The sequence below is a fragment of the Melanerpes formicivorus genome, unplaced genomic scaffold (genome assembly GCF_026170545.1).
Source record: "Melanerpes formicivorus ecotype bairdi unplaced genomic scaffold, bMelFor1.0.p_v2 SCAF_678, whole genome shotgun sequence".
Taxonomy (NCBI): Eukaryota; Metazoa; Chordata; class Aves; order Piciformes; family Picidae; genus Melanerpes; species Melanerpes formicivorus.
The window spans coordinates 17526-30456 of record NW_027143030.1 but is presented as its reverse complement, the minus strand read 5'-3'; the positions used below and the strand labels follow the sequence as shown (position 1 = coordinate 30456).

The window sequence follows — 12931 nt, the reverse complement described above, 5'->3', positions numbered from 1 at the left end:
TCATTATGACTCAGTTCATTATGTATTTTCCTATTTGGTAACTAATAGTACCCTGTTAATGCTCTACATGCATTTTACTCTAATTTACTTTTATGACTATCCCCAGAGATTTAAATTGGAATCTATTCTAAAAGGTGGGGACCCAACATAGAATATGGTCCAGATACCAGCAGTAACCTCCTTTCTCATGCACAAAAAAGGATTAGATCTTTAAAAAATATGCAGTGGTCCCCAATAAAGTGATTTAAGTTAAGCACAGAAGCTATCAATAGTAAAGGAAGCCTTGGTCTCATCTTAAATACAGATTTACTAATGACTTGGAGAAGCTCATCCACCTTCCTAGAGATGGTATTCAGCAGTGCAAGTGTAGATACCTGCAACTTCTCTATCTGGGCTACTGGAAAACACTCCCTTTTTGAGTCTATTAACAATAAAGAGGGCTCTCTTACCACTTCACTTCATCCAAAGCAGGCATCTAAAATGTCAGCTGATCAAGGCATAGAAGTTTTATGTTTCATCACTGATGATGGAAGGACCTTAGGATCATTAATTCAGATGGAGGAATTTATTGTGTAAACACCTGGAGTTAATGCACTTCACACAACTGTTAACTTACAGTTGACAGAGCTCTAGTGAGTGGAATCTGGAGTTAGATTCTGCTCTTCAGAACAATGAAACCTGTATATTTTTTATTAATCATAGCTTCTCACAGTCAGGTGAGAAGAATTTTGTTACTACACCAGCTTTTATAGCCAGTGAGTTATCTGTGGCTACAGGGAAAAGAAAAAGCAAAAACCCAACAAACCAGAAAACCAAAGAACAAGGTGTTGGGCCTTTTAGCAGTTCACCTTAACAAAAAGGCACTATTGTTTTTACTTGCAGCAATCCACATTACAGGAGTGCCAATAGGTGATTTATGAAGTGGTCTTCCTCTTTAAACCTATCAAGTCTCGAAAGATGATCTGGTACCACAGAATAATTCAGCTGTCACCATAGTGTATGAGTATTTGCTTTGGGGGTGTGAAGGACTCTGGGTGTGGGTGTATGTGCTCACACTCTTCCTTGTTCCTTTTAAACAAGACATATTTATTACTTCAGCACAATAGTCAGAGAAATATGTGAACTGCATTAAGTTTCATCAGTATGAAAGCTACACAGTGAGATAGGTACATACTTTACACAAACCTTTCAGAAAACCAGTGCATGAAGTGAGTGTAGCACTGCCTGATACTGTATAATATCACATGTTCATGCTTCTTCCAATAGGCTTGAGTTCACATGCTTTAGTGTGGAATGTTCTTTAACAGATTCTTAATGAGAACTTGAGATCATGGTACTGAAGCCTCTGGAGTTTTCCTGATTTAGAGGAAAACGTGAAATCCTAACATTAAAATGAAGAAAAAACCAAAGATATACTCAAATTTTATATACCTGTGTTTTAACTATCTCTGTGATTTAAGAACTTCAATCCTAGGATATTTTTTGTTAGGGTAAATAGACACTTTCATTTATATCTTAGGTGTAAATGAGGTTCCTAGTCCCAATAGCATTGTTCTACGATTTTTATGTGCATGATCATAGAATCATAGAATTGTCAGGGCTGTAAGGGACCTCAAAGGTCATCTAGTTCCAACCCCCCTGCCATAGACAGGGCCACCTCACACTTGATCATATATTATTGTATAGATTTTGTGAAAATTTGCATTTAAGTTAAATTCAAAGAATATTAATCTACACCAAAACAACTCAGAATGCTTTTGAACAGCTACACTGATTATTGGAGTATTCCAAGGCAGGCAATTGAAGTGTAATTAAAGTTTGTAATTGCATAAAATTTTTTCACCATTCAAACTATTAGACATTGGAAGCTCCCAAGGAAGGTGCTGGATTCCTCTACATTAGACATTTTCAAGACTCAGCTTGACAGGGTACTGGGCCATCTCATTTAAGCTATGTTCTTACCATGAAATGTTGAACTAGATGATCCTTAAGTTACTTCCAATCTGGTATTCCATGAATCTATGAAAATTTTTTACTACCTAGATCACCTCGAACTTTGTTATAAAGATTGTAATAGAGGGGGAAAAAATGATCTATTGGCCTCTTGCAAATTTACAGGAGTTAGTTTGCTCAAAATATAATACTGGAGTATTTAAACCCAAAGCCAGAGGTTTTATTAAGATAAGTTAATTGTATCTTCACAACTGTGAGGCAGAAAGATCCAGAGTATCTGCTTAGCTTGCTGCTGCTGGCCCATATTGTTTTCATATCAACCTTTCTGAGAGAGAGATCTTCTCATACATTGCTTTCTCCCATATTCATTCTCTCCTTCCAGTATCCTAACCTTATAACTCCTGTAACAGAATCACAGAAACACTCAGGTTGGAAAAGACCCTCGGGATCACCAAATCCAACCAATAACCCTGCTCTACAAGGTTCACCCCTAAACCCCAAGCACCACATCCAAACCACCTTTAAACAAATCCAGGGTTGGTGACTCAATCACCTCCCTGGGCAGTACATTCCAATGCCTGACCACTCTTGCTGGGAAAAATTTTCTTCCTAATATCCAGTCTAAACCTAGCCAGTCACAGCTTGAGGCTGTTCTTGTTCTATCACTAATTGCCTGTGAGAAGAGACCAACACCAGCCTCTCAGTAATGTCCTTTCAGGTAGCTGTAGACAGCAATGAGGTCTCCCCTTGCAAAGCTCTCTGCTGCTCATGGTTAAAAATGCCTATGGTGGAGACTTGGAGCAACCAAACATCTCTTTCACATGCATTGAGAATGGAACAGAAATTTACCAAATGTTTCACAATTCATTCTGGAAGAAAATACTTCTCTGGATGAGTTATGGAGCAGGTCCCAGCTAGTCTATGACCATCTGGAAATCAGTGGCAATATTCTTCCAGAGTGTGCCTGGGGAGCTTAGCCCAAACAGCTTATGTAAATGGCCAGGAGATAAATCTCTTTACTATGCATCCCCTAAAAGGGTCCAATTTGTGCAGATGAGTGTTACAAGGCATTTAAGTATTACCTCAGTAAAAACTCAATAGCAGAATATGCAAAAATCATGCCTCACCAGGGATCCAGCCAATATTTTTAGGCTTATATTATTTGGCACTTCTATTATGCATGGTACAGCTGATCTATCAAAAGACTTTGAAAAAGTTGAATATGGCAATTGTTAGACTTGGTCACTGAGGAAAGGGAGTTGTGTGACTGTCTTCCTTCACTTCAGCTTGGATCATTTTCCAATTGAAATTTTGATAGAAAATAGTGCACCCTCGGGAACATTTGTTTCTGGTGAATTCATGTTTTCAGTTGAATCTTTTCCCTCTTTCATCCATACCCAGAGCCATGGACAAAGTGAGTTTTGCACACTTGACTGCTCCAAATAACACTGTATTTGGATAATCAAATTCTGAAGTGAAAAAGGAATTTAAATTATCAGTGTGCTTTATTACATAACTATTTCCCAGTTTGTGCTTATAAATGTCAAGAGTTATAAATAGTTTAATCCAACAGCCTGGAATCTAACAGCTACATTTTAAGCATAAAATACAGCAGCTGGATTCTGGATAGGACATGGGGCTGTGTTGTTTCATGCTAACCTTTGGTGCCCACTTGAAGTCAAGCTTGCTAGGGTAAATGCACTGTGTACAAGGAGCTCAGGTTTGTACTTTTGGTTTATAATTCCTCACAGTGATACTCTGGAGGGATGCCTGTGTGCTTCAGGCACACAATATGTTGTGATAGGTTGGAATTGATGATCTTGAAGGTCTTTTCCAACCTGGTGGATTCTATTCTATTCTATTCTATTCTATTCTATTCTATTCTATTCTATTCTATTCTATTCTATTCTATTCTATTCTATTCTATTCTATTCTATTCTATTCCATTCCATTCCATTCCATTCCATTCCATTCCATTCCATTCCATTCCATTCCATTCCATTCCATTTTTACAGTGGAGATGCTAACACTGGTGACAACAGTGCATGCACTTCTGCACATCTGAAGTCATCCTCTGCTAAGGCTTTTTGCTGTTTTTCCATTTTTGTTAAGCTAGTGGGAAAATCCTTCTCATCAACTCAATTTATTATAGACATTGTGCTCCAAGTATGAACTTGGAAGTGCACCATGCCTAATAAAGCAGAAAAAGAGAGGAGCAATTGTCATACCTCAGTAAAAGCATTCCGGTTTGTCTGTAAGGTAACCTTTACTACTTCAAAAGGGTTAACCACAACTGCCTCTGTCAACCCAGATCCCAAGCCAGCAACTGCAAATGCCTAGAAAAGTTAAAATTAAAATTAAAAATGAAGGAGTAATTTTCCCCTACATCAGATTATGAAACTGAATGATACAATGCAAACTGCACTTCTACAGCAATGCAGCAGTATTCGATTGCTAAACATCTTTAGACCGTGATTAGATGCTGACAGATCATGAAGGCAATATGACAATAGCCATAAACCACACTCCAAAAAGTACAAAATAAAATGGCATAGCACTATCAATGAATTCTCCTTTCAGCTGGAAGAAATATTGTGCTACCAATTTATTATGAAAACATGGGAAAACAGGGCTCTCATGTTATCTTTGGGTGGACTCTGAATATAAACCCCCCACAAACATAGATGCAGTGATGCAGCACTGGAACAAAACTAAAACTCTGCACTGAGCAATGAGCATCTGACACTAACATGTGAACTTAAAAATAAATGTAAGAAATTAAAAGAGTGCATTACTTAAGCAAATTGCAGGAGTAGAAGAGAAGTTCTCCTAAGTAAATACCAGTCCTGGAAAGTTTTATATGGGCATGAATGACATACATGGGGATGTCAGCGTTCACTGCAAGGATGAATCAATTTAACTTACTTAGAAGCTGATTATAGCCAGGTATAGAAATGGTGATGGAACACTGAAACAGGTTGCCCAGGGAGGTGGTTGAGGCCCCTTCCCTGGAGATATTCAAGATGAGGCTCAGTGAGGTCTTGGGCAGCCTGATCTAGTTGAGGGAGTCCCTGCTGACTGCTGTAAGGTCGGACTGGATGACCTTTTGAGGTCCCTTCTGGCCTGAACCATTCTACGATTCTATATTCAGGGCTTTGCTTTCTATCATAGAATAGAATAGAATTAACCAGGCTGGAAAAGACCTCCAAGATCACTGAGTCCAACCTATCATCCAACACCATCCAATCAACTAAACCATGGCTCCAAGCACCCCATCCAGTCTCCTCTTAAACACCTCCAGTGATGGTTAGTCCACCACCTCCCTGGGCATGGCACAGCACTTAAAAAATACCTTAATTTGTCTACAACAGAAATACAATATTGAAATATTTAAGTCAACTAGGAAAATTCAGTGGGCCTCATCTCAGTGATCACTTTACACGTTTATTGCTTCCGTTTAACATCTCCAAGCATTTTAGGGGCTGAAAAGAGTCCCAGGACCAAACTACAATATATCGAGTACACTTGCTGAAATTCAAGGAAATCAATGGTAACCAAAAAATAAAAACAAACAAACAAATAAAACAACCCCCAAACCCAACAAACAATAGTGAGAAAAAAATTATCTAGAGAGGTTTGAGCAGGGACTTGTGACAGCTCAAGAAAAAGAATTGTAAGTTGGAGGGTAGTGGCAATCTGCAGCCTCACTGCCTCTGGAGAAGACTGTTAACCAACACATCTATTTTGCCTGTATGAGCTGGGACCATAATTTATCCCTTTCATCATAATACATGAGACAAGCCAGCAGAAAAATGGTACTAATTTATGTATCTCTCTTTGAACAATAACTGTTGTCTTGATATGAGGTGTGTCAAGGCACTTAGAAGCATTCTGCCTAGCTTAGACCAGAATCCCTTTCAGTCATCTATTTCCCTCTCTACTATGGCTATCTCAGGGGCCTCAATAGTAACAGTGCATCAGGGATGTCTGATGTATGATGGCTGCTGCATCTGCTCTATGAATCAGAGCAGCTTTTAGTTTGCTATTGCATGCTTACAATTTCCTGGTATATTTTCCTCCACAAAATGTTGGTGCATCATGGAACCTTAAAGTCTGGTTTTTCTACCTGCTAGAGGACAAATATCAGCCTGGAGAAGAGGAGGCTCAGGGGAGACGTTATTGCTCTCTACAACTACCTGAAGGGAGGTTGTAGCCAGGAGGGGGTTGGTCTCTTCTCCCAGGCAACCAGCACCAGAACAAGAGGACACAGTCTCAAGCTGTGCCAGGGGAGGTTTAAACTGGATGTTGGGAAGAAATTCTTCATAGAGAGAGTGATTGCCCCTTGGAATGGGCTGCCCAGGGAGGTGGTGGAGTCGCCATCACTGGAGGTGTTTAGGAAGAGACTGGATGGGGTGCTTGGCAGGGGTATTGGAACTAAATGATCCTTGAGGTCCCTTCCAACCCTAACAATTCCATGATTCTATAAAATTAACATTACTATCATTTTGATAAATTCTGTTATCAGCCTTGTCAAGGGACAAGTCTGTCTAGAAAAACTGCTGCTTGAAAAAACATCCCCTTTAATTTTGGGTTCCTTCCATGGGAGGAAATGGAATGGAGTGCTCATGAGACATATATTCAATTGGAACATGAAGTTCTGTATCCATACATACCAGTCCTGGTGGCAATGATGCATATCCTAGCAGCTTCTTGTATTGTTCAAAGGTGAAAAACTGCAATGAAAAGTTAGATTGAAATTGCATTGGAAAAAAAAAGTTATGAGTGAATTATGCAAATTAGCAAAACCAAGCTACACTGGAGCTTCCCTACCTGGTATCCTGAGCAGCTGTATGCAGGCTTGCAAAACAAACATGAGCTACATTTGTTTCACACTCTTTGGATCAATAGTAGGCAGTCAGGCTTCAGAACTGGGTTTTTTAATGTATAAAGCATAATAGCAGCATAAGTGCAGTTAAAACAATGTTTTATGAACTTGCTTCCAACACAATAGGTTGTGGTTTTAATTTGTAAACTTTCCCTCTATCATTGAGCTTTCATATAATGAAATGCAGTACAAATGCTGCTTTCAGTCAAGGGGGCTCAGAAGTTCTGAGCATCTGCAGTTCCCTGCAGGATGTGCTTTGAAAATTGCACTCTTGGGAGTGCAACTTCAAGAAGAAATGAGAAGCTCAGTTTCACCTGCACCAATGTGGAGGAAGGCTACCATGTAAAAGTGGTTTGCTTTGCAACCTAACGCTTCCTACCACCCAAATCTATTAAGTAAGGCACCAGAGGGCATTGTACTGTTCTCCTGCCCTGTCCCCAGTGGATGTATAGGCATGTCTCCATGTTGGGATTAAACAAAAGACTCCTGAAAAGAAGTAAAAACTACTGAAGTAAGGTTTAGGTTGGCTATTAGAAGAAACTTCTCACTGAAAGGGTTCTCAAAGACTGCAATAGGCTCCCCAGGGAGATGGTTGAATACTTGTCCCTGCGGGTGTTGAAAGGACACAGAGATGTAATGCTGAGGGACATGGTTTGGCACCAGACTTGGTGGAGTTAGATGTGGCCTGGACCCAATGATCTTAAAGGTCTTTTCCAGCCAAAATGATTCTATGATTCTAATTTCAGAATACCTTTTGTGCAATCTTCTAAAAGACAAAGCAGAGTAAATTAATGAATTTGTTCTTCCAAGAATAGTGTTGAGAATAACCTCAACCTCACTTGAGGTCAATAAGAAGGTTTTCATTAACATAAGCAGACAGACTTTCATTGCCTGTTTCCTTGTCTCTAGGCACAAAGTTTAAGATGCATTAGTCAAGGTATACTCTAAAGAAGGGGTATTTGTGACTTATTTCAAATTATTGGTAAGATGTCTTCTGCAATACATCACACACACCTGCCCCTGTTTGTTCAACAAAGATGACCTCAGGCTACAGCATATTCCAAATGGGGTTAGCAGGACCATAAGAAGCACTTAAGTATTATTTAAAAATGAAGACTGAAGAAGAATAAATAATTGTCTAGCAAAAGAGAATGTGTAACAGAATGAAAAGCAAGGAAAGGAAGGATATGTAACAAAGTAAGTTGGTATGAAAATAAAAGTCACTCATAAACTTGAAACCTGATGAAACTTTCTTCCAAAGGAGTAGAGTTCTGAAAACAGTCTTCCAAGAAAAATAATGGAAGAAAAGTCTTAAATCACATGTAAGAGAGTATTTGACAAGTTTATGAAAGAGATTATAGAACAGCAAGGGGACTAGATTTGCTGACCTAAGAGATTTTTTCTAGTCCAGTGCTTCTGTGTACAGTGAATCTCCCCAGTCCCCACATTGTTTCAAATTCATGTCCTGCAAATACGTTGCTGAAGCCACTGAAAAAGCACTTCAGGTTGATGCCACATAAGACAGTTCAGAGTGCAATGAAAATGATCTTCTAGCATGAGGAATGAGGACAGTAGATAATCTTGTGGGTTATAAAGACTAGATACCTGAATTCCAGGTAAACTGAAATATATGGGAGGTGTTATTCTCCATAATTTTCATACATAGAACAACCCAAGGGCTGTAACTACAGCTCACTATCTCATGAGTCCTCTAACCCCTCAAAGACTTTCTAACCTCTCTCACAACTTTGCATACAAAAGGAAAGTGGTTTTTACACAGCATGTCCAGTATTATGGGACCAAACAACAAAAACCTATCATTGCTTCAGCTTGATTGCATCAGCACAGATGGTATCTACTAGAGCAAGAGCTGTCACACCACTGTAGTAGTACCCCTGACTTTCCTGGCTACTTTCCAAAGCTGACCTGTTACACTTGATCAGTTTGGAGCAACCTGATTCACAGGTGAGATCCTCTGAAGTTCTCTGCATCTCATTCCCACACATGAGTCACCTTCCACATAGCACCTGCCCATGCATGTGACATCAAAGTGTTTCATCACAAAAGGGAAATGGGAAATGAGGTCAATGGACATATGGGAATTGCAAGAAACCTAAGGGAGTTGAGTTTTTCAGACAAAACAGAGATACTGGGTGACCTGTGCTGGGTCTCAGCCAAAGAAGAGAAGCTCAGTTCCTCAGGGCTAAGTTGCCGCAGGTTTATCAGAACAGTGCAGCTTTCACATAAGTTACATGTACAGAAATGTGAGTAAGAAGCACCACACTGCCATTTTAACTTGTTTATAATCCTGTCCAATGGCAAAGTCAATAACATTTTTCACTTAAGATCTGCTTCCAACAAAGTCACTGGAATCACACCACAATTATTAAAACCCCAGGTGTTAATAATGCCACCACATTTAAAGCAGGAAAGAATAGAATGGAATGGAATGGAATGGAATGGAATGGAATAGAATAGAATAGAATAGAATAGAATAGAATAGAATAGAATAGAATAGAATAGAATAGAATAGAATAGAATGGAATAGAATGGAATAGAATAGAATTAACCAGATTGGAAAAGACCTTTGAAATCATTGTGTCCAACCCGTCATCCAACACTGTTTAATCAACTAAACCATGGCACCAAGCAACCCATCAAGCCTCTTCCTAAGCACTTCCAGTGATGGTGACTCTACCACCTCCCTGGGCAGTCCATTCCAATGGCCAATCATTCTTTCTATGAAGAACTTCTTCCTAACATCCAGTCTAAACCTCCCGTGGTGCAGCTTGAGACTGTGTCCTCTTGTTCAGGTGATGGTTACCTAGGAGAAGAGACCAATCCCCTCTTGGCTACAACATCCCTTCAGGTAGTTGTGGACAGCAATAAGGTCTCCCCTGAGCCTCCTCTTCTCCAGGCTAAGCAACCCCAGCTCCCTCAGCCTCTCCTCATAGGGCTGTGCTCCAAAGCCCTCCCCAGCTTTGTTGCCCTTCTCTGGACACCTTCCAGCAACTCAACATCTTTCCTAAACTGAGGGGCCCAGAACTGGAGAAAGGACTGAAGGTGTGGCTTAACCAGTGCTGAGGACAGGGGCAGAATGACCTCCCTGCTCCTGCTGGCCACACTATTCCTGATCCAGGCCAGGATGCCATTGGCCTTCTTGGCCACATGGGCACACTGCTAGCTCATGTTCAGCCTACTATCAACCAGTACCCCCAGGTCCCTTTCTGCCTGGCCGCTCTCCAGCCACTCTGCGTGGGGTTGTTGTGGCCAACATGTATGCATAATGCAAAATCAGGATGTTAAATTCTGAGAACTGGAGGACTGATACTCTAGACAGGGAATTTTTGGTTTTTTTGCTCCTCAGCAGGGGATATTTTCTCATTTTGCAGAAAAGTTCCTGGAATGAGAGCCTCGTTATTAACTGCCTTACAAATAGTGTGCAGACCCAACATTAATCTTGCAAACATCCTGCAAATATGTTTAGAATTGTTGTACTGGCCAATAATCAGAAAAGACAGAAGTGTGACTCAGACTGTAAGTCTGCCTCTTTGGAGAACTGAAGATATTTTATAGGTAGAAAGGAAGTCCCTGAGTAAGCGTCAGTTGTGGGTGGGTGAGTTACTTCACAGAACTAAATGAATTTCTCATTGTGATAAAGTTTGCTTTATTCTCTCTCCAGCATCTTTCTACTCATTGTTACCCTCCTAACCTTTAATGGAATTTCTGGTATTCCTTAATGTCTTCCATAGCATTGTAGATCTGTAAAATGGTTGTAATAAAGGCAGAAATACGTTACCTAGCAGGTTTGGTTTTTTTTTCCCCCCTTTTGGTGTTAAAAACGTTACCTCAAAAATCAATAGCTTCCTAGAGCCATAAAGAAAAGAACGACTCAACAGCAACTATGCTTTATATAATTTTAAAAAGCAAACAAATCAATAGCAATAAAACTCAACATAAATGTTGCTGGGTATACCACAGTGGCTAGTACCCACACAATTTTGCCAAAAAATAAAGCAAGCTAGTAGCTGTATCATACAGATTTATATCATGTACATCCACCAAGCATGCCTTTAAATCTCAGCACAATTTGTAGTTTTCTTTACAGTTGTATAAAGTGAATGGCTCTGCATAAGAAAATGAATATATCTCAAAATAAATGTATTGGAGATGTGATTTTGTGCATATAATAACCAATATTGCCCATCTGGCAAAGATACAGTTTGATTCAAGTTACCCAGAAAATAGCCAAAGTACTTACCAGATGTCTCAATAACTCTTAAGGTAAAAATCTGAGCTTGAAACAAGATGTCTGGGAACACATGAGCCATATAAATTTGCCCCAGAGTTCATCTGTAAACCATTGTATTGGCATCATCACTTCTTTCCTCCAAGTTCAAACTAGCATAAAGTTATAAACTTTGACTTTTCATCTTCCAGAAATACCAGCTTGCTTTTTAGAAGGGAAATAGAGAGAGAAAAAAAGAAATAGCATGACAGACATGAGAATGTAGTTGACTGAAAGTGAAGCTGTATCTTCAATGCTTAGCTGAATAACTGGGGCTAAGTAGCTTTATTTTTATTTGCAAATATTAGTACAGATTGCCTCTCTGTGTTTTGTGCTTTCTCAGGTCTCAAAGCCATAGGCATGGACATAGCCTTCCTCTAAATCTCACTAGTCCGTTTGACAGTGTACCAAGGACCCTCTGGGGCTTGCTGAACCATTATCATAATAAAAGGTGGAGAGTGAGCCAAAGAGAGCAGTGGTTTTTATGTTGGGGACATATCCAAAACAGATTAGTAGAAACCTGAGACAAGTTGGATTCTCTTCAGGTCAAAGCATTGCTACAAACTCCCTTTTAGATATTAGAAATTGTGTGGGCATATAACATCTCCCATCGAATTCCTGCAGTATCCAGGTTCTTACAAGGATGTTACTGTCCTGCTCTATCCTGTCACTGAGCTTCTCTAATGTAGAATACAGGTAGCTTAAAGTTCTCTTAGTGTCTTAAGAATGGCATACAACTGAAAGGAATACTGAATTAAAGAACTCAATGATTTAATTAAAAAACATTTAGCATTTAAACCTGATTCTCACGGTTAAGCCCTCACATAAATGCCACTAAGTGAGCACCAGTACAACACTTAAGAATCTGTGAGCTTATGATGAGGCTGAGACAACTAAGTCTGGAGATGAAAAGGCTACAGGGATATAATTCTTGCCTTCCCCCCTCTAAACTTTATACAGAAGACAAAGTCAGACTTCCTCAGAGGTCCACAACTGTAGCATGAGGGGCAATAGGTGAAAGCTGCAGCAGAGCAAACTGGATTGGATATAAGGCAAAATTTCTCATGGTGAAAGCAACTAAGCACTGGAGCAGGAGCACAGAGAGGCTGTGGTCTCCATCCTTGAAGATTTTCAGAACTTGACTAGACAAGGCATCTGAGCAACCAGATCATGGCAGCCCTACTTTGAGCAGGAGGCTCACCAGATAGCCTCCAGAGATCCTTCTCAACTTAAATCTATGATTCTATAATTGTATTGAATGTTGTGGGGTTTAAGCCAATGTCATCAATCTGAGTAAGAAAGTGACCCTAAATCTTTGAGTGATTCAGGTTGGAAGGAGAGAAATGAAACCTGGGTTTGTATTATAAGTATATATATTTATATAGGTATATACTGGAACCTATAAAGCATGATCTGATTGGCTTTGATCTGTTTCAGATGAAATGAAATGTAAAGACAGAGGAAACGCCACAGTCTGAACACAATCAGTTGCTAAGAATCTTCTAAATACTTTGCTATAAGATAGAACTTTTGTTTCTTAGCTGTGTTAAGTAATTTTGAGATAGGTGACATATGTCCTTTGCATCTAAAATGTCAGTGCAAACAAGAAGATGACATTACCAGAACTCCTTCAGGATTCTGTTACAAGGTCACATCCTGTCACTTTGTACAAATATTATTCCTCTGTAGAAGAAGAGGAATGTGAATGATTAATTGCAGACTAAAGATCAGAATCATATGCAACCTTTTTAGAAATAAATAATGGAAAAAGAAAGAGAAAAGAATAAAGTAAGGAAACTCAAGAC

General features: G+C 39.5%; 1 protein-coding gene across 1 annotated transcript in view; it reads right to left on the bottom strand.

Moving 5' to 3' along the window:
- Window positions 1–12931, bottom strand: part of LOC137460613 (mitochondrial 2-oxodicarboxylate carrier-like) — a 28854-nt gene that overhangs the window by 13469 nt on the left and 2454 nt on the right. The window contains exons 3-4 of the mRNA XM_068170850.1: window positions 6627–6686; window positions 4182–4289 (exon numbers count right to left, since the gene is read on the bottom strand). Coding sequence (XP_068026951.1) covers window positions 4182–4289; window positions 6627–6686 — 168 coding nt within the window. The remainder of the gene's footprint in view (window positions 1–4181; window positions 4290–6626; window positions 6687–12931) is intronic.